This window comes from Zalophus californianus, chromosome 11, assembly GCF_009762305.2.
Source record: "Zalophus californianus isolate mZalCal1 chromosome 11, mZalCal1.pri.v2, whole genome shotgun sequence".
Lineage (NCBI taxonomy): Eukaryota > Metazoa > Chordata > Mammalia > Carnivora > Otariidae > Zalophus > Zalophus californianus.
The window spans coordinates 109704223-109725443 of record NC_045605.1 but is presented as its reverse complement, the minus strand read 5'-3'; the positions used below and the strand labels follow the sequence as shown (position 1 = coordinate 109725443).

Here is a 21221-nt window from a genome sequence, read left to right as displayed (position 1 = left end):
CCTGTTCTGTGTAATCCCTTCAGTGTTCCCACTTTACAGATGAGGAAACCGAGGCCCGCAGGGACTGCCCAGTCCAAGGGCATCAGCAGCAGAGCTCGGACTCCAATCCTGCGCCCGCCTGTCACCACCATCTTGTGCTGCCTGTCCTGGAACGTGCGGTCACAGCCATGGAGTGGGTCACTGCTCTCAGGCCCAGGGTGCACGGGTCCCCACTGTGCTCCGTGGAGCCACGGGGAGTCACTGGCCAGGTGACACAGCACCTGGCTGAGAGGGGCTTCAGAGGGAGCCTGGACATATACTTTGCAGTGTTTCCAGATGGGAGTGAGGCTTTGCAGCATTAAAATGGTTAAGGCGGGAAATACTTCAGGCTAAAGACAAAATGTTGGGCTGCTGCTATCTCTGCAGAGTTTGGGAGCCTTGTGTTGAGGACACTGTGCATCTCCTGTAACACGACTTCTCTTGTCTTCTGCCCATACTTCGCAGGCATCTGTATCCACGGGGAGGTACTGGGGGGTGTAGGAGGTTCCATCAGTGGTTCTTGAGCATCTCTCTCTGCCTGTCCCTGTGTGCACCCTCCAGGGGGGCGCCCCCAGCATCACTGGCAGGTCCCGCCTGCTCCCGTCTGAGGCAGTGTGTCTGAAAGTCACGCGTGAGATGAATAAAGGGGTAACCGGGAATCTGTTCCAGTTTGTAACATCATCCTGGGTCGTCTGAGTGGCTGTTGCTGTGCTGCCCAAGCCAGTGGTCCTGAGAGCCCACCGGGAGACTCAGGGCTGGGGGCCCCGCAGGAGCGGGTGTGGGTGTTTGCTTCCCTCTCGTCCGCTTCCCCTGGCCAGTGTGCTGAGGGAGAGACCGGGGCTTGACCCTGCCACGCCGCCGCTGGCGTGTGCGTCCCTGAGCGCGGCCCTGGCCTCGGCCGCCGGAGCTCCTGGGAGCTGGCGTGCTCACGGCCGCAGAGAGCGCCTGCCCGCGGCCTGAGCCCACGGCCACCAAGGCCAGCAGCGGGCCTCCCTTGCTGGTGGGACGGGTCAGGGGGTGGGGAGGGGGTGACTGTGGTGGTTTTCCTTGGCGGATTGTTGTTTTCTAAGTTCTCTATTGTGGTAATATGTTATTTTACAAGTGGAGAGAAAAATAAATAGCCAGTTTTAAAGCAAAAGGCTGTCTGTGGGAGCATTTATAAGGTGATATCCAGCAAATTCATTCCTTACTCCAAGGTATCTGGGATCCAGGTCCGAGGGCAGGCGCGCATTGAGTGGGCCAGACCGCTGCTTCCTGTTGCGTTTCTGTCCACCCGTCTCATTAAAACGTGTTGTAGACACGGTTCCTGCGAGAGAATGGTGCCCCGTGGTGAACGTTAGAGGAGGGGTTCATTCCTCCTCAAGGACCCTGGCTCAGCCACCTGTCAGCGGTTGTAACTGATCCCTCCTGCCCAGACTCCCTCTCTGTCCCCCACAGTCTCGGCCTCCCGTTCCAGGGGAGAGCTTCCTTGGAGCTCTCTGGAGTGGGTTTTGTTCCTTTATGATGGAACAAAAACATTGGTTTCCCAAAGCTTTGGCCTGCTCTCTCCTTGTTGGAAACTCCCAGCATATTCTGTGCCACTGTTAGTCCACTCAGGCCACCATAACAGACACCACAGACGAGGCTCACTCAACGGACAAGTACCATCTCCTGGTGCTGGAGGCCAAAGCCCGAGGTCCAGGCGCAGTCAGGGCAGGGTCCTCCTGAGGCCTCTCTCCTTGTGTGTGGACGGCCATGCTCTCCCTGTGTCCTCACGGGGTTATCCCACCGTGTGTGTGTCCTGTAAGGACCCCAGTCACACTGGATCAGGGCCCACCCCGGTGACCTCATGTTACCTTGATTACCTCTTTAAAGACCCCCATCTCCAGATATGGTGAAGTTATGAGGTGCTGGGGGTCAGGATTTCAACATTGGAATTTTGGGGACACAGCCCGTAGCAGCCACCCTGAGCAGCTGCTGGGAAAGAATGTTGACCTAGGACTTAGGAGAGGAGAAAACATTTCACGTGGAGCTGCTTCATCGAATTCTGGAATGTGAGTCATCGGGACCAAGGGCAGTCTGTGTACAGGCCAAACTGTCCTAGGAGAGGGCCACGGTTTACTTTTTATTTCATATTCATCATGCTTTTTCTCCACCCAGGGTGAGAAAAGGATTTGGAGGCACTTGGGGAGCCTGTAAGTGGTGTGTTCAGAATGAGGGAAGGGGAAGGTGGGCAGGGAGGGCTTCCTAGAGGAGGTACCCTTCACCTTGCTGCTTTGTGAGCTCTCATGTGACCTCAACCCCACAGACCATTTCCCATCCTATCTGAGAACAGCAGTGTAATTTGGAGAGATCGAAAACTGTAATTACCCTGTGAGGTCCTCCTAATTCCTACAGTAATTCCAGTCCTGAATGAATGAAGTGGGGAGCTGGTCTTTGACTCAGGAAACTGAAGTCACCAAGCGGGGATGGTTGACCAGAGACAAGTGGGCACAGTGTCCAATTCCTACAGGATCGGAGTCCTATAGTTGAGGGTCCTGCCACGGAAGGCTGGATGGCTTGTCCAAGTCCATGTGACTTAGTGGCCCAGCTGGGGCTTTGCAGATTCCTTGTCCGAGAAGGAAAGTCACTCCTAACTCTTCGGGGACTTCTAACTCCTTTCTGATTAAAATCTTCCTTCCTTGGCATCAAGGTCCTTGCTGGTCTGTCCCTCGGGGGCCCTGCGGAGACAGCGCTTTGGCCTCGTCTCTCTAGGGCCCTGCTAGATCAGCTAGGCCTTGGGTGGCGGGGCTAGAGGTTCTGTCTTGGGTGGTACCCAAGCATGACCTCATTTCTGCTGCTCAAGAATGATGTGCTGGGGAGCGCAAGCACCGTGGAAATGCTCGCTCACTGAAGCCTTATTGATGGGTTGGTTCCATCTTTTATACAAGGATTTACTGAGCACCTGCTGTTCCCTGTGGGGGAGTGCCCCTGGGAGGGCGGGGTGCTCACTGAACCCCCCCCCCAGCTTGAGAGCTCAAATTCACCTGTTCCAGGTTGAATTGTTCCCCCCTCCCCCCAAAAAAGCCATATTGCAGACGTAGCCCCTGGTACCTGTGAATGCGACCTCATTCAGAAGTAGGGTCTTTGCCGATGTGATTCAGGCATAAGTTAAGATGGGTCGTATTTGCGTGGGGGAGCGTGACTGTTCTCGTCAGGAGAGGAGACACACAGGGAGGGGATGCCGTGCGAAGGCGGAAGCGCAGGCAGGGCTGAGATGGGAGTGATGCAGCTACAAGCCAGAAGGGGTGCTAACCAGCAGCCACTGGAGGCTGGGAGAGCGTGGCCCTGCCCACACCTTGATTTCAGACTTCCAGCCTCCAGAACTCAGCCCCATCGTTTATATTGGGGATTATACTGTTAAATCTGGAAAAGGTAGAAAACACATACACATTGTTACAGTTAAGAATCTTTGAGCACCAAACGACAGGAAGCCCCTATCAATGGACTTAAACAGAAGGACAACAGTTGTCTCCTGGAACAAAAGGGGGGAATCTCCCTTCAGGAGAGGCTTGATCCAGCAGTTTGTCCAGAGAGCTGGTACCTTCTTTCTGCTCTGCTGCAGGACTGGCCTCAAGCTCAGAGTCCACCCCGTGGCCTACAGCAGCCCCGTCAGGGTGGTGGAAGAGCCACACTGGTCCCTGGAGTCCTGAGGGGGAGAGGGGAAGGCTGTCTTTTTCAGAAGCCTCAGAAAATGTCTCTCCCTGTCTCGTTGGCTCTGTTAGATTTCACATTCACCCTTGAGCCTGCCACCCTTCAATCTTCCCACCCCTGGGGGGCGGATGTGCTGTTGGGTTTGAGCCCGTCAGCGCCTGTCCTGGAGCTGGGGATGGGGTCATTCCCACCCAAGCCACAGAGCAGAATGGTCAGCACCAGGCAGGGGATTGGGGCTGGCCCGAAGAACAAGAACTCTCTGCTTCGTGAGCCCAAAGAGGGAAGGAAGTATGGCCTTGGCCCTGCCACACGGAGAGCCGCTGGTTTTGGGGCCTCTCTTTCCACACCTGGATGACGCATGGGGTGATGCTGGCCTTTATTGAGTGGTGACTGTAGGGCGCCGTGCTAAGTAATGCACACACTCGGGCCGTGTAGCCCTCACCCCTGAAAGCGCTCACTGAACTGAGGTTACTGAGCCCCTGTTCTGGGCTGGGTCAGGTCAGAGAGTCCAAGCGAGATGCAGACAATGCCCTGCCCTCCTCCGAGGCTCCGTTCTTGTAGACACAATTACCCCCATTTTTCAGATGAGAAAATCAAGGTGTAGAGAGGTAAAGACACACAGCCGGAAGGTGGCGGGGCCGAGATCCAACCCTGGGTCTTTTCCTCCAAAACACGTATGTGTACTGCATGCACGTATGTGTGTGAGCTTTCTTTCTACGTGACGGTCACCTCACACCCCCGCTGCCAGCGGGCCTGGCTGTCCTTCTCCAGGCCCACCGGCCAAGACACCGGCCTGACTTCGGGGACTGCTGACTTGAAGCCTGGGACATTGGTGGACCTGACCTCGCCCCGCTGGGCCTCCTGGCAAAGCGGGGCCCCAAGTGCATGCACTGGCCTGTGGGTGAAAAGAGCCGCGTGGAGGCTTCGTGCATTTTACTTATTTATTTATTGAATTAAAATAACGTTTTTTAAAGATTTTATTTATTTATTTGAAAAACAAGACAGAGCACGAGCCGGGATGGTGGTGGTGGGGGGGGCGGTGAGGGGCAGAAGGACAAGCAGCCACGCCGACAGATAGGAGGACAGGCTCTAGACACAAATCTGGCCCTGGGCCCGGACCTGGCAGTTTCCTGGCTGCGTGATCCTGGCCCAGTTACTGTCCCGTCTGGGCTCTGGTTTCTGCATCTACCACAGGAGGCTGAAACCGCCACCCTCAGCCCCTGTGCAGCCACTGCCCATTTGGGCACACAAGGCCCGACCGGCTCGCGGCTGTGCTCATTCGTTTGCCGTCGTCCGGGGCTGCTTTTGCCCCAGGGCGCAGTTGAGCAGGATGAGAGCCTGTGGCCAGCAGATCCTTGGCCCCTCGCTCTGACCCTTTTCTGTAGAATCTGCCCGCCCTTGGCCTAGAAGGCAGAGATTGCAGCCCTGACAACACAGGGCCCACTCACCAGGTGGTTTCGGGATTTAGGGGGAGACTGTGTGTTGAGCCCTGAGCACAATGCCTGGTCCCCTGTTTGTGCTCGGTGAGCAGGGGCTGTGACTCTCCTGAGCTGGACGAAGGCCAGAGCTCCAGGGGTTGGGGACTGGGACGCTCCGCTCAGAGGGAGGCCATGCGGAGACAGCTGCCTGTCTCCACTGCCCATACCGAAAGGGAGAAGGATTGGTGGTCCCAACCTTCTCTGAGAGGCTCAAGGCTGCCTGAAACGCCCTCAGGAGGGCTCTGCATTCCTCTCCCCCACCCTCCTTGCATGCCCCTGTGAGTGGCCGTGACAATGCCCCGGATGTGGGCCCCAAGGCCCAGGCCGGAGCTGCCCGCCCACCGTCCGCTGGCTATTGTCTGCCCCGGGCCTCAGTGTGGCTCAGGGCTGGGGGCCAGCGGGCCAGGGGGCTGTGGGAACGGATTAGAAACCCTGGGCTGCGGCCCCCTCTGTATAAACTCCTGATCAAAGGCATTCCTGGGATGACAGAGCCCTGTGCGCTGCAGAGGCCTGTCCGGCGCGCGGGGCGCACGCCCCACACCGTCAGTCCACCAGGCACATGTGTCCCTCTCGAGCCCATGCTGCGGTGCCCGCCGTTGGGAGTGGTCTGTGGTGTGACTCTCCCCCACCAAACGCAGAGCCAAGGTGTGCAGGCAGCGAGGCTTCCAGGAGGCTCCGGGGGCCACAGGCTCGGATGAGTTCTGGGAACCTGACAGGGTGGCTGTGGTCGTGGCCCCCAGGAGCCCGGCAGTGCCCACCTCTGCAGATCTGACTCACCTTCCAGCTCGGCGCCGTGTCCTCATGACACGGGGATCTGCCCACCGCACCCGGGGTCAGGCAGGGCTGCCGCTCTACAGCTCACAAAGCAAGCTGGGCCTGGCCGGTGGGCCCCGGCATGCTGCCCTTTCCATTCTGGTCCCGTTCCCACTTCTGAGCACCTACCATTTGCCAGGCTGGGAGTAGGGCCACAGAGAAGGAACAGCAAGGCACCTGTCCTCCAGGGTTCATAGCCCAGAGTGGGGAACGCCCAGCTCTCGTGATTCCTGGACCTCCCAGAGCCACCTGCCAGGGCCAGGGGTAGGAACGCCTGCAGGGTGCCCCCGAGGGGCGGGGGGGCACTTCAGGCACAGAGCTGGAGGCAGGAAGTAGTTTGGTGTGCCCGTAGTCCCCTGGGTGCAGACTCGGGGCTGGAGAGCCCGAGGATGGGGGGAACATGAGCGAGGGGGAGAGACGGGGGTGAAAGGGAGAAGGGAGGTGAGGGGAGAGGTCGGGGGGAAGACGGGGGGGGGGTGGACAGGGGTGAAGGGGAGAGCTGGCTCAGGTCTCAGGACCATAGATGGAGCTGGAAGGAGCTAGAAGCCCCTGAGCGTTTGGGCACAGGTGGTTGGGAGGTAGGGCAGGCCCCAGGTGAGGCAGTGGGGCCCAGCGAGGACAGGCTTTTGGGCTTGAGAGAGGGGCAGCAGGGGGTGACTTCCTCCCAGAAGTCCCTCAAAGGCTGTTTATTTTCTCCCACAGCTGCCTGGGGCAGCCAGACCTCCCACCGTGGGACAGGGTGGGTGCTTTGCCAGGTCAGGCCTACAGAGTCCTTTCCTGGGATCTTCCAGAAAGACCCGAGGCAGGGCATGGGGGACTCCAGAGCCCTCCCCCCCACTCCCCACTGCCCTCTGCACCGCACGGGGGCCCCGGCTCTCTGCCCACCCCCCATGCCTCTCTGCCTTCCCACTGAACCCACAGACCAGTGCTGCAGGCCTGGCTCCCCCACTTGCCTGCCCCGATTTCCGCTTGAACCTGATGCAGTGAGATTGTTACCTCTGCTCCCCTGAAACCGCTCCTCGGGCTACCCCTGGCCTGCCCCTGGGGCTGGGGGCCCGCCCGGCTCTGACCGCCCCTTGGTCTGCCGGGCCGGAGGCCCGCTCGGCGTGCCTGCCCAGTGTGGGGCTGCTGGGGGGCAAGCAGCAATCCCGGTCCGAGTGCGTCCACCCTGCTCCCAGGCACTCCAGTGCGTAGCCCATCCGAGGTTTCCCGCTGGGAGGAGGGGCACCCTGTGGAGCAGGGCTGTATACAGCAGGAGCTTCATAAAGGCCCCAGCGAATTGACCTGACAAGGAGTGATATCCTTGGCATGTGACCTGGCTTCCCTTCTGAGCACTCACCACCCGACAGCCCGGGGTGGGGCGGGGTGAAGACACCCTGGGGACCCCAGACTCTGGGAAGAGGCCCAGGCCCCTTGGAGCCGGCCCTGAGGCCTGCTGCTGCCTTCCCTGTCCACTCCCCACCTTGGGCTGGAAACGAGGCCGGCCACGTGCATCTGAAGCCGAGGCGGACGTCACAGGTGTCCACTAGGTCTCCCAGGTCACTGGGTCCGTGTGAAAGGCCACCGGACTGAAGCCCAAACATGCGCTCTGCTGTCCTCCCCAGGCTGGGGGTGCCTCGGGGACCGGGACCGTGATTCACCAAGAGCAAACAGCAAGTTTGCGCCAGAGGGTTAGGGAGAGCTGGCTTGTTTATTTTCTTATCTGCAAATAGCCGGGGGGCGGGGGGGCTGCTGGGGAGACGTGGGCTGGGAGCCCATCCTGATCTTGCCACTCAGGTGGTGGGAGCCGCCTCTGCAAGGCGTCCTGACCTCTTCCCAGCCCTTCCCCCCATTTCCTCGAAGCCAAGAGCATCACATACTCCCTCTGTATCCCAGGGGACCTCTGGCAAAGTCAGGAGTCATTTTCAGTGACAGTGAAACAACCAGAGACAGTCCTGTCATCTGGTGGGTGGAGGCCAGGGGTGTGGCTCAATGCCTCGCAGCGCACAGGACAGCTCCCCGCGACAGAGGAGGATCTGGCCCCAAACATCGGCAGTGCCAAAGCGGGCACCCCCGGCTGCCTGCCATCCCCCCGGCCCAGGACCCAGCAGCTCGGGCCCTGTTCCTCCACCCCGCGCCCCAGGAAACAGGCAGGCACCGTACTGGGGTTTTACCAATTTTATTTCTAGACTTTTCACGTTTGTCTTTTGTTTTCTGCTGGAAACGTGCCGGTTACATGTCTGTGCCACAGTGTGCAACCAAAACACACACAGACCAAAAGCGCCCACCCACCAGAGACCCTCGCAGACTTGCTGGTCACAGGACAGACTCCGCTGTGCTCCCCAGACCTGCCACCGGCCTTTGGCCTTTGAGCACACACAATGTTCACCCCCCCACCCCCCCACGAGGACAGACCGTCCCTCAAGGACCCCGTTTGGTTCAGACAGAGATGCCGCAGCCAGAACGGATGAGGTAAGCAGAAGCAGTGTTCCTGCAGGGGCGGGGCGGGGCGGGGCCAGGGCCTGCCAATGGCCAGGGAGCACCCAGGCTGACCCAGCTGGGGGCAGGGGCCGCCCGTGGTGCAAATCCTTTTGGTTCGGCAGCGTGCTGGGCAACTCGGGCACACAGCACTGTTAGCTGGCTTCACTGAGATCTGGAGTCTTTTTTAAATTAGCATTATGCTGCAATGAGGAGAACCAACAGAACACTAGTACATAACGACAGATGCAGCACCCGGAACTTTCACCAAGTCCAGAAGTGATTCCGCTCATCCCGAGTGACCGAGTCCTGCAGCACAGCACCGTGGTGGCACGTGACGACACACTTGTTACCATAATAATAATATAATAATGCAACTTTCATAGCTACACGTAAAGAACAATACAGCTGTAGAAACTAGGACGGTGGCACGCCCCAGTCGGGTGGACAGCCCAGGGTTACAGGCGCAGGGAGAAGGAAGCGGTCGCGGCCCCAGGGGCGCCAGGCTGCGTGCTCGCTCGCGGCCCGGAGCCCACCCCACCAGGCCCGTTTCGCGATCCCGGTCCACGTGTCCTGGGGAGCAGGAGGCCGCGGGTCAGAAGGAGCCTGACCGCCTGGTCTACACATGGCTAAGAGAAGCATGAGGTATCGTGAAACAGGAACCTTTTTGGAATAGAGCAGTAAATCACATTAAGTCAAAACTGATCACATAAAAAAAAAAATCTACAAAAAAAAGGCATCCTTAGTACATTTTTCTATGAGAAAATTAAAACTAGAACATGGCAGTATATGACATTGTAAAACAAAAACAAAAAAACTGATCTTCCAATAGCAGCAAAACAATGTGAAAGAGATACAGAAAAGCAATGTGAATCGGTTTCCAAACTGTGCCGGGAAGTCATCGGTAGCAGCGAATCGGGAAACTGAGCCGCAGCCTGCCCGCCGCTTGGTCCCGCCGTCGGCCCTCCGCACGCCCACACGCCCCCCTGCGTCCCCTGCCAAGCACCAGCCCTGTGCTCTCGCCGCCTTCGACTCTCCCTACGTAGTCATTCCGAAAAGGTACACAGCCAAGATGTGCAAATTGTCTACTGGTTGCTAAAATTTTTTCAAAAGGGGACAGTATGTTGGGGCTGGACTTGTTTTTGGGCACCCTAACCTTCTGTGGAACTCCGAGGCCTCTCAGATGGGGTTCCCATTGGAACACCACCAAGACGGGCTGAATCAGCCAAATCCATGCTCTCTGTGTTGTTCCTCAGGATCTTTTCCTCTCTCCTATGAAAAAGGACCTAACTTTGACAAACTGTATGAAACCTGCAACATCAAAGGCAAAAAATGTGTGTGTGTGTGTGTGTATGTGTGTGTGGGGTGTGTGTGTGTGTGTGTGTGTAGGTGTGTGTGTGTGTGTGTGGGTATGTGTGTGTGTATGTGGGTGTGTGTGTATGTGTGTGGGTGGGTGTGGGTGGGTGTAAATCAAGGGGAGATTGCATTACTTTATAAATCATACTGGCCTTACGAACATCCTCTGCAATCCTCTGCAATAAATATTCTTTTTAGCCTTAACTATAAATTATATATTTTAGTGTTTAAAAACCTTCCTAACCCTTAAACTACGCGTTCTCTAGGTCAACCTTTAAAGGCCCCCTACGCTTTCAAACACCAGTTGGCACCAAGGACTCCCGAACTTCCACTGCTCTACAGAGAAAGGAATGCATCATCCTGGCAATCTAAGAATGCACTTCTTGACCGGAAGCTCGCCTTCAAGAACATCCCCTTCCGCTAACTCCTTAAGTGACATGCACTTGCCTCGCCATCCTGTCTGCACACAAGGACGTGAATATTCCCAAACCATTCCATTAAGAAACTGCCCCCCCACCCGCCCTCCACACACAACAGAAACAAGAGAGATTCCCTATAACCACTGGATTGAAAGTGCTTTGAAATGGAATGGTTCTAGAATATTGAGAAGGAAAAAAGAAAAAAAAAAGGAGCTGTGGATTTCACCTGGATGTGAGCAGGCTGCGGGTCTGTGGGGGTGAAAAACCAGCATCTCATCAACAGGCAACTACAAAAATAGGAAGATTATAAAAATAGAATATATTACGTCGCTACGGCGGGTTCTCTTTACCAGCAGCGCGGGCCGGGAGTCGGAGCTGGTTTTCCGTGTCCACTGTGCCACCAGCCGGGGCCCTGGCCACCCGCTCCGGGTCGGGCCGCGGGCGGAAAGAGGGCCAGCATGCGACCACGCTGAGCTCTATGCTACGCTAACTGAGCTTACATCAGCCACGGACAGGTGAAGAGGTTACACACCTATCTACGGAATAGAATAAAACGCGCAAAGGACTGATAAAGTGACTACATGCACGAGCAAGCGAGATGCAGGGTACCTAGGACCACCTTAAAGCCGTGCTCCTCGGGGACGGCACACGAGCGCGTTTGCTACCTAAAAATCCTCTTCTACTCCAAAAATGGCTGGTTGGCTTTTTTCTAGTTTTTAAAATGTTTTTATGCTTTTTTTTTTTTCCGTTTTGTTTTAAACACGTAATCCAATCTAATCCTCCCCTGCAGACTCGTTCCTTGTGTTAATGCCTATCCTTAACAACACAGAGACACAAACACATCCATATACAATCTAGTTGATTATGGGGTATAAGATCCTCTATTTTTGTAGCAAACCTCCCCCCACCCCCCAGCTCAGGGTTATGCAAATACTATTTCTTTTTTCTCTCCTTTTTTTTTTTTTTTTTTTTTAAGGGCAGTTTTTCTTCTTTTGCTTAAGTCAGAGACGGAAGGGAGGAAAGAGCAAAGGAAACAAACCGACAGTAAAGGAGAAGGAAAGCTTTCCCTTCTGGTGGTGACCGGTCCTGGCAAGGAACACGGTCCTGTCAGGGGAGCACCTGGGGCCGGCCCCTCCCGCGCATGCGCGCGCCCTCAAATGTTCACATCTCGCACATCGGTGGGCGTGCAGGCCAGGTCGGCCTCCTCCTCCTCCTCCTCCTCCTCCGCCGCCTTGGGGTCCAGGCTCTGCTGCTGGGCCTGGCGCAGGCTGGACTCCAGCAGGGCTTCGATCTGCTCCTGGCACGCCCGGAGACAGTCCTGGCCGGAGGGGAGACAGGGGTCCTCAGATGGAGCCTGCCGGCTGGGCCCTCCCCCAAACACCAGCACTTGGTCCATTTTAGGGAAAGCGAGGCTCATCTAAAGCACTGCTTCCCCCAAATCGGGTGAAGGACAATGTGGAGCCACTGCCCAAACCCCAGGACCGACCAGCATGGGCTCCCCGCTTGGCCACCTACTGCTCCCCCCGCTGGAGAAGCACACACACCTACTTAGGACCAAAGGCCCCACGCAGGCCATCTTCCGTGCATCAGGACACCCTTGGGCTCTCGCCCGGTGTCTCCCTAACTTGCCCTGAGGCCCCCGGGGCCCGAGCCCCCGCTAGAATTCCTCTGCCAGCTTCTGATCCCGGCTCGCTGTTCCCACCGGCCCCGCCGCTGCCCTCAGCGAATTCGGTGCCATTTGATCCAGGCCAGGGAGGCCCCCTGAGCCCTGCTTTTCGGACTTAACCTCTGCCATGTCAGCCCTCGCGGTGAACCCAGCCTTCCGTGATGAATGGCCGTCAAAAGGGTTAGGCTGTGCATGACTGAGAATGAACGCTGGGTGGCCTGGGGGGGGGGGGGCGGACCCTTTGTCCCCCTCCGTCCTCGCCCGATTGGCCTGCACCCTGGGAGAACGCACTGGCCTGGCCCGGCGCCCTCCCCGAGGTCTCAATGCCCAAGATGAATCTTGGGAGTCCAGGGGCCTCCCCTGGTCTCACGGGAGCAAAGCTCCCGGCAGCTCGGAGGTGCCGGTGTCAGGTGGCCCGTCCTAACTCCTGGGATGCCACACTGGGCTTCTATTCTAGAACGAGGTAGAGTCTCCAGGCCAGCTTGGAAAACAGACCTGTGCCTTTCCCATAGGAACAGGGAACCATGGGCGCACCTGGGGAAGGTGCCGCTGAGCTCCCAACCAGGTGGGGCTGGAAACGGGTGTTCACTGCCTAAAAGGAGTGTATCCAGGCCAGCAAGGCTTCCGAGTGAGTCCCTGGGGCTCGGCCATGTTTGCAGAGCTCTACGTTTTCACATGGAGGGCCTTCCTACCCCACCCCTTCCCTTAGCCAGCTTTACAGATGAGGAAACTGAGGCCCAGAAGGCCTGGTGTGGAACGAAGGACTCCTGATAGCTTCCCCAACCCCCAGCACAGCCCCCCAGTCCCACCCCCGAGGCCCGGCGGCGCCCGCCCACCTGCCCACCTGCAGTGGCTCTCGGCAGGCAGCTCTTAGGGGGTGTTGGTGTTCCTGCCCCTGGGCACTCGGGATGGGGGGCTGTGTGGCGGAGGGGTGTAGGAAGGGACTCCCCCCGGCTGCATGGCCCTAACTTCTTCCTCATGGCCACTGAGACCTGCAGCCTTAGCCCGGGAAGAGCCACGACAGCGACCGCGGCGGCTCTGGGGAAGGGCGGACGCAGCTTGCGGCCCGAGGACACGTAGGGCTCCGGGGCCCAGGCTTTTCTGTGTCTGGGCTGTGCTGCGTTGGTCGCCGGGTAACCGGACTAGCGAATCTCAGTCTCAGCTGATTTCCCCGCCCCTCAGCTGCGATCCTGGTTCCGATCTGCAGCTCTGTGCCCAGACTGTGGTGTGTCTCCCTTGCCAAGGGTGAGCCACAGGGTGACGCCGGCCAGGACACCCCATCGCTCCAGGAGGCCCAGTAAGCACGGAGACTGAGAGGGGAGCCCCCCGCTCCAGGGACAGCCTGCTCCCAGCAGGGAGAGAAGCAAGAATGTCCCCTCCAGGCAGCCGGCAGCGCTGGGCAGGGGACGGGGAGGGGGCGGGCAGGCTTCTGCCCACAGCCCGGCTTTCCTTTCGTCCATGGTGCCGTGAGGCAGCAGCTGCTAGGACCTACAGGGCCTCCGGGGCCCTCGAGGGCGGACCACCAGAAGGCAGCCCGAGCCCGAGCCCGAGCTGGACCGGGGTCAGGGCGGTCACTCGCTCCCACTCGGCACACCAGCGGAGGCTGAGGGCTGACCCGCCCACCTCGCTGGTCTAATCTGGCAAAGGCCACAAACCCCCATAACTGTGATTTCCATTCTTCCTCTAAGACAAGAAAGGAATCGGGAATCCAACAATGGCGTTTTGAAGAAGGAAGACACAACCGGCCCCGGCTCGGGGCCCCGAAGGCCGCAGCCTCTCAAAGGGGCCGTAAAACATGAGGTTGTCTCCACGGGCCATTGTTGTGTCTGCAGACCTCACAGAAGCCTTTTCAAGCCCCCATTTACGAGCCATCCGCATTGTGGCCCAGACAAAGCCCAACTGGGCCCCAACTCCACATGCCATTAGGGCACGGATCATTGACGGGCCTGCCTTGTGGCCCCTCTTCCTGGACGGCTCCCCGGGAGGGCTGTATGGCTCCCGCCTGCTCCTGGGAGCCCCGGGGGCGCCAGAAGCCTGAGGACCCTCCTGGCCCACCCACAAGTTCTGGGAGATGCTTCTCCTTCCAAAGGAGCCCCGGGAGAGTGGGGTGAGGCTCACACCCTATGAGCCTGGGCCCTGGTCCCATGCCTCTGAACACGGCACCTGGCCCCTCCCCCACATGGTCCCCCCCATCATCTCTGGGGGCCTTGGCACGAGCCACGGCATTTCCCATCAGTGAATTTGCAGCTTTGGGCCCCCAGGTACTAGAAGTTTCTAGCAGAAGAGAAGGATAGAAGCCAAGCTAGCACGGGGGCAGTGCACTCAGTCACTTACCGCGTCACACTTAATCACTTTGGAGAGGAACCGAGTGAGGCGGGGGTAGGACAGGAAGCTGCTGGAACTCCCCAGGTGCAGGCCTTGCACGGCGGCCACCACGCTCCCAGCTGCCACCATGGAGGGCGGGTTGGAAATGAACTTCACGTCTGCGGCAGAGAGGGAGAGAGGCAAGGGGGCCGTGAGCTGGGGGCCCCCCACAGGACCTGCGATCCCGGCAATCCCAAGCACCAGCTCCACATCAGGGCGCGTCCCCGCCGACGGCTGGCCTGGGCCGTGGATTCTGAGGGCCGGTGAGGAGGTGCTGCGGCTCCCGGCCCCACCCGGCCCCGGACAGCAGAAGCCAGGCCTGGGGTTCACCTGACTCGAGCTTGTGACGTTCACTTGAAAACAAAAAAAGCAAACTGAGGAAACCGCCATTGGCAGCAACAAACCACAAAGGCCTCTGGGGAAGGGACGAGGGACATTGCTGTACTTGAGCCTTGGCAGCGTGTTGCTTAGTCACAAAAATTTAAAAAGGTGACAGACTACAAGGGACAAGACGTGCTGCCGGGCCGCAGGGACCGGGGGCAGCCCGTCAGGTCTGCACTCTGGGAGGGCACACGGGTCTCGCTGTCCCTCAGGGCGGCCCTCCAGGAGTGCGCACGGGACGGCCCTCCCCATCGTGGCATGGGATGCTTACCCCCACTGTATCTTCCTCCTGGGACCAGCGAGGGTAGTGTCTCCTCACTACCTCACCTGCCAGTCACTGGCACGCCCTCCCCTCTGCCCTGAGGCACAGCTCAGATGGGGGGGGGGGGACTCCTGCCTTTGTTCCCGGGCTGAGCCCCAGCACCTCCCGCACTTGTCATGAAAAGGTGGGGAAGCGGGAAGGATGTGTAAGTGGCCACATGGGGCCTGTGGGCTGCCATTCTGTGGTACCCAGTGAGGAATTCTCGGTCGGGGAGGTCGCTGATTTCTGCATCTCGATGGCGGGGGGGCACCGATGTGGTACCTTTGTCAGCCCTTTCGTCAGTCCCCTCTTCAGCGCATGGAGGGCCAGGACCAGGCTGGGTGAGCGGAGCGGGAGGGGCCTCGTGGGCCCGGGGGTGCCTCCCCAGTAGCACAGCGGAGGCTACGTCCGGGGAGCAGACCGCAGGCCTGGCCGAAGGAGTGTGGCCAGGCAGGGGGCTGGGGGGAAGGGCAGCCACCCCGGAGGAGTGAGAGAGCCCACTGCCAGGCGCCGTGAAAGAGAAATCCCTCAAGAGGCAGCCACCTCTTTCCCTCTTTAAATGAAAGAGCAGTGCCACCCAGTCTATGAGCCGGGAGCCACGAATGACAAGCTTTTCGTTGAGACACATCAGGGTTGCAAACAGAAATTGCTGCCGTCCCAACAACAGTTTGGCTGGACCTTGAGACTGAGAGGGATGGTGTAGTGGTGGCAGGCTCGCTTCCGAAGCCCGCCTCCCCAAGAAGGGTGTGTGTGCGTGCGCGTGTGCAGGGCTTACACGTGTAGATGACTGTGTGTGCGTGTGTATGTGCGTGTGCGTGGTGCAGGCTTACACGTGTAGATGACTGTGTGTGCGTGTGTATGTGCGTGTGCGTGGTGCAGGCTTACACGTGTAGATGTGTGTGCGTGTGTACGTGCGTGTGCGCGGTGCAGGGCTTACACGTGTAGATGACTGTGCGTGTGTATGTGCGTGTGCGTGGTGCAGGCTTACACGTGTAGATGACTGTGTGTGCGTGTGTATGTGTGTGTGCGTGGTACAGGCTTACACGTGTAGATGACTGTGTGTGCGTGTATGTGCGTGTGCACAGTGCAGGCTTACACGTGTAGATGAGGAGAAACCCCACTGCATCCCCAAAGCTTCAACACTTGCTTCCACTCTGCCTAGTGCTGAGAGCCTGGGGCCGCGGCTGGAGGAAACACTGGGGCCATCGCTGACCCTCGCTAAGACCTACTCACTAGCTTTGATGATTGGTCAGCTTCCCACCAGCCCCGGTCATTTGCTTACTTAACCCACTGCAGCACCCCGAAAAGCTCCAGTGTACACGGATGTATATACACATTCACAGAAGAGCAAAACCCAACCCTGGTATGGGGGATGTGTGCACTTGCGTGGGAGACCCAGTTTGAACACCCCCCGCCCCGGCACCATCAAGCGGGACCCTTGCTCTGTGGAGGACAAAAATATCTTCCGGGGTTTTTGCTCATGCCTCCACCTCACTACCGTCTCTGCCAACCTGTTTCTGAGCTGCCATCACGTCACTCAAAAGTGAGAGGCCCCCTTGTGACCAAGGGTACGCTGAGTCTTAGGTATATTTGAACCGTGCAGGCGAGGATTCTGAGGGCCCTGGGGGTGCGGGTGACCCTCTCCTCCTCCTGTTCCCTGTGGGGCCCTGCCAGCCATCCCCCCATCTTCCCTCCAGGGAGGCCCAGGCCTTTGGGCGCAGGCTGCAGCCTGCAGACGGGGGGTGCTTGCCGGGCCCAGTCTCAGACAGAGGCCCGCCCGGCACTCAGGCACACCGACCCGTGGCAGCTGGGAAGTCAGCGCCGAAGCCCATTTACGGCCTCTGTGCCAGGCCTGCTCCCCGCACTGCCAGGCACTGCACGCCGCTACACACCCCGCTTCTCTGGGGTTCTGGGGGAGGGGGAGCTCCCGACCGCCCCCGCCATCCTGGGGGGGGGGAGGGTGTGCAAGAACCGTTCCTTGCATTATCTCCAGGAAACTCTGCTGTTTCTCTGAACCACTTTTAGCTCCATAAAAGGCTGCCTGGAAGTCTCCAGAGGCCTCTCTCTTCCGAGGCGCCCCAGCCAGAGAATGCCTCCCTGCCTGCTTGCCGGGCTGGCCCCTGGAGGCCGAGGGCATGGCCAGTGGGAGGCTCCCCGCCCCGGGGCCAGAGCTGCCACCCCTCAGATCCATCCAGGCCCACCGTGTCCCCCTACTCCTCTCACTTGGAAGGGATCGGAGGAGAGGGTCATGCCTTGAGCAGGAGGCGGAGGATGGGGGAGCCGGCAGAATCTTTCCGACGCTCGCCTGACCCAGAAATAGCAGCCATCGGAGCACCCCGACATCAGGAGGGTGCCAGGAGATGCCAGACTAGGGGTTCTACCGCTTGTGGGAAGGGAGTGATAGACGCCAACTTCGCCCTTGGATGCCGTGTGGCCCTCCGGTTGCCCACAGTGAGCCCCAAACACACATGACAGCTGAGGCCTGACCAGGGGCAGAGGTGACCCACTGCAGAGCTGGCTGGGATGAGGGCGTGGGTCCCCAGGCAGGGTTCTCCACATCTCCTGGGCCCTGCCCATGCGATCGGAGGGAGAGACGAGGAGGTCACAGGGTGTCAGGGTTAGGGCTGGGGGAAATGGGGGGCGACACAGGGCATGTGTATGTGGGTGTCTGCGACGAGGGCTGAAACGCTCGCTGCCCAGGGGCTGGGGCCAGGGCGGTGTCAGGGAGGGGCCTCCAGGGACCATCCAGAGCCCTGCCAGGGGGAGGGAGGGCTGGCCCCCTGCTGCCAACCGCAGCAGCCCAACCCCAGGCTGCTCTGAAGCCCCTCCCAGGACTCAGCTGAGCTGCGCCGGCCTGAGACACCCCTTGGCGGGGCCTCAGGCGGCCAAGCTCCTCTACTGGCCGCCCCCGCACAAGGGCTGCTGCCGGCCGCCCAGAGCACGTGGTGCAGGCACTGCGGGCCGTCGCTCCCCACCCCTGTAGGCGCCCCTGGCAGGTGGCCCAGCCCGGGAGAGGCCAGCAGGGGGCCCCTTGAGGACATGGGGAAGGACTGGTGGGGGGGGGCGGGGAGAAGGACCGGAGTGAGGAAGGCAGGCTGGGCAGCCAAGGTAAACCCCTTTCAGCGTGGAGTGGCCACAGCCTGGCGGACCACCCACCCCCATCCCCAAGGTACTGTATGGTGGCTGTGGCCAGCCTCAGCTGCCTGACCCAGAAAGGGACACCCCCCCCACACCCAGCCCCAGAACTCAGTCCAAGGGAAGAGGAGCACCTCCGAGAGCAGGAGGGGCCTGGGGCCCAGCTCTTCAGACGGGGAAACCGAGGCAAAGGGTAAGATGCTCCCCCACCAGGGTCAAGGGGCACCCATGGAGCCCGGGGTGGGGGACCAGCAGGACCCAGCCGCCCTACCTGTGGCACAGAGGGCGACGAAGGTCTGTGCGTGCTTGCGGATGATCTGTCTGTTCTCTTCCGCCACAGGCATCTTAGAGAGGAAGTGCTCGATGAAATCATGCGGGGTCATCGCGGCCAGGTTCCACTTAAGTTTGTTCACCAGGAACAGCTCCATTTGCTGTGGAAGCGGGGTGAGCCAGCATAAAGTGAGGTGCAGGGGGGCAGCTCCGGCCCCCCCCCACTCGGTGGGACACGGCCCAGAAGAGAAGGGATAGGGCATACTGGGGGTCCGGGAAATGGAAGACAGCATGCCACCCCAAAAGAAGTCCTAAAAGAGGATGTCGTAGAAGAGGCCAAGGGTTGGTTCCCAAGCGGGGACAAAAGAGACCCGCACCTGAAAAGCAAACCCTTGTAAGCAGCGCGGGCTGCCCCCGCAGCTGTCGCTAGAGGGCGCGCGCCGCCCACTTTTCGGCCGCGCTAGGGGCGCAGACGGGGTGGGAGTCCGAGCGACAGTGTGTGGTGGGGCGCGCTGGGGATGGGGGGCGGCGGGGGTCCCGCCCGCTCCTCGAGAAGGGCCCCGCCGGTGTGGCCGCCGGTCCTCGGGGCGTGGGGTGTGCCGGCGGCCTGCAGGGGGCCGCCCGTCCTCAGCACCTCCCCCACCCCCGGGGTCCTGGGGCTCAAAGGGCGTCGGTGGGCGGTGGGGGTCCCAGGTTACCAGCAGCTCGTCAGGCCGGATGGAGTTGTCAGTGTAGATGCACAGCTTCTCGGCCGTCAGGGGGATGGTCTCCTTCATCTTCGAGGCCACGAACATGCAGGTGGCCCCCAGCAGCTGCAGGCGGCTCTTTTTCACCGGCTCCAGCGACAGGAAGCGGTCCAGGTAGTTCATGGCCAGCGGGAAGACCTCCTCCTCGCACTTCTGCTCCTCGCAGACCTGCCAGGGCACGGGGACCGTGACCGACGCCGCCGGGCCCCTCCGCTGAGACCCCGCGCCCCCCACCCCTGCTCGCGCCCGGGCGGCGGGTCCCGAGCGCGCGGCGGGGTCGGGCGTGGGGGGCGGCAGAAGCACCCGCTGCCGCGCCCCCTCCCCCGCATGTCCCCAATGCCCACCCACCCCGAAACTGAAAGGGAAAGTCCCCGGGAGGCTGGCACGGTGGGGGCAGGAGTGGGCACGGCTGGCAGCGTGCGCCGCGCGCGGGCTGCCCGCCCCGGGGACCCCGGCCCGTGTGGGTGCTCCGGGGCCCGCCGGGCCGGGGCTCGCCCCAAATGGGGTGCGGGGCCGCGGGGCGGGCCGCGGGGCTGGGCGCCGCGCTCACAGCGCCTGCGAGACACAAAGGTGGCGTCCCAGGCCGCCGCGCCGCATTTCCCCAGACGTCATCTTTTCAAAAAATATTTAAAAATATAAAAAAAATAACTGGGTACATAAAAAACCCCTGAAAATGACCCTCGGGCGGCCCTTTACCCAGGCCGGGGGTCGAGAGCTCGTTGCAAGCTCTGGGGAGAGCCCCAGGAATTCAAACTCGGGGCACCCCCCTTCCCCCTGGGCGCGGGCGCCGTTTCCCTCTCGCAAGGGCACCACGCCGTACTTTCAAAAATTATTTTAAAATATCTGCGGGCTCCCCGGGCGCCCGCTGAAGGCCTGAAAGTGTGCCCCGGGCCGCCGGCTCGTTCCAGAAAGGTCCCCCAAGCTGAGACCCCTGCAAACCAGGGTCAATCCCCAGCGTCTTGGGGGCCACGCGACCTTGCAGCTCGGCGTGCTCTCCGGCCCAGGCTGGCCGTGCGGGGCGCCCCGGGACTTGCAGCTTGAACAAAGGGGCCCCTCTTCCCGAGCGGGGTCCCCCCCAAGCTGCCCGCGCTCCGTCCCCGCGCCCCTCCCTCCGGTTCCCGGCGGCCGCTCGGCCCCTCGCGGCGGCCCCAGCGCCTCGCCGGCCGCTCCCCGCCCCCACCCTGCCCCCAATTATTAATAAACACTTTTGCTTTGCAATAAAAGAACAAAGATGGCGCATAATACTGGCACGAGCGGCCCTTGCATACGTGTCCATGGATATTAATTTAAAAATCAAATCTATGCCCCCTCCCCCTGGAGCAGGCGGCTCGCGGCAGTGCAGCCGGAGAGGAGGCGCAGCGGGGTTCGGGCGCAGGCGGGGGCCACAAAGGGCGCCCAGGCCGCCGGCCCGCACCCTCGAGCCAACTGGGGTGCCCCTGGCAACTGGCTTTCCCCGAAGGGTCCTCTCCCCGACCGCTCCCCCCCCCCACTAACCCCGCCAGGATAGGGAATTTCAAACGACCCCACCCCCACCCCTTTTTCGTTCAAAAAATACCCACAATATCTATATATTTTGAAAATGCGATTCCTAGCAGCACCCCGGCAAACTTCAAAGTTGGGGTGGGAGAGAAGGGAGGGAGACGAGCGGCAAAGAAATGTGGGTTTGGGCAACAAGTTGCAGGAAAAGCCCTAAGAGAGCCGCCCGAAGCCCCGCACCTCCAGCATCCAGGTGGCCACGATCTTCCGCATGGACGGCAGGATCTCCTTCTGCACACACTTGAAGTAGGACACGGAGGGTGCGCAGGTCTCCTCCGCCTTGAGCATGGCCCGCAGCACCCGGTCGTTGAGGAGGTTGGCATCGGGGTACGCCCGGCGGATGGTCTCCACCTCGCAGCATAAGAGTTGGTGTGCCATGGCTGGGGCTCTACTGAGCGGCCTGGGGACGGCGGCGGGTCCCGGGTCGGTGCGCGCTCGGCTCTAGCTCCCGCTACCCCGCGCTCCCTCGAGCTCGTCTGCCCCTCGCCGGAGCGCGCGGACGCTGCTGCTCGCTGCTACTGCGCCGACAGCCCTCTGGAGGCTCCAGGACTTTGCAACTTCCAACAAAACTCCCCTGTAGTCCGTGTGACGTTACTGTTGTTAAGCAGA

General features: G+C 60.3%; 2 protein-coding genes across 11 annotated transcripts in view; one reads left to right on the top strand and one right to left on the bottom strand.

Annotated features, from left to right (window-relative positions):
• LTO1 (LTO1 maturation factor of ABCE1) overlaps window positions 1–10189 on the top strand; it is a 17252-nt gene extending 7063 nt beyond the window's left edge. For 6 of the 10 annotated variants that reach the window (XM_027578905.2, XM_027578903.1, XM_027578899.1 and 3 more), the window contains one exon: window positions 40–1156. In XM_027578905.2, the coding sequence (XP_027434706.1) occupies window positions 40–252 (213 nt within the window). In that variant the 3' untranslated portion in view covers window positions 253–1156. Of the gene's footprint in view, window positions 1–39; window positions 1157–8211; window positions 8860–10060 lie in introns of those variants that run through there. The other 4 variants (XR_003517375.1, XM_027578904.2, XM_027578902.1 and 1 more) reach the window with 4 other exon arrangements.
• CCND1 (cyclin D1) lies at window positions 9189–21221 on the bottom strand. Its single transcript, XM_027578897.2, has 5 exons — window positions 20793–21221; window positions 19029–19244; window positions 18332–18491; window positions 14214–14362; window positions 9189–11531 (listed from the first exon to the last, which is right to left on the bottom strand). Exons 1-5 carry the CDS (start codon window positions 20988–20990, stop codon window positions 11367–11369), a joined length of 888 nt encoding a protein of 295 aa, XP_027434698.1. The 5' UTR covers window positions 20991–21221; the 3' UTR covers window positions 9189–11366.

Excerpts from the sequence above, each read along its gene's own strand:
- CCND1 (XM_027578897.2), bottom strand. The coding sequence starts at position 20,990 with ATGGCACACCAACTCTTATGCTGCGAGGTGGAGACCATCCGCCGGGCG. Across the intron at positions 19,245-20,792 it reads TGGCCACCTGGATGCTGGAG|GTCTGCGAGGAGCAGAAGTG; the intron begins GTGCGGGGCTTC and ends GTGCCCTGGCAG. Across the intron at positions 14,363-18,331 it reads CGTCGCCCTCTGTGCCACAG|ACGTGAAGTTCATTTCCAAC; the intron begins GTAGGGCGGCTG and ends TCTCTGCCGCAG.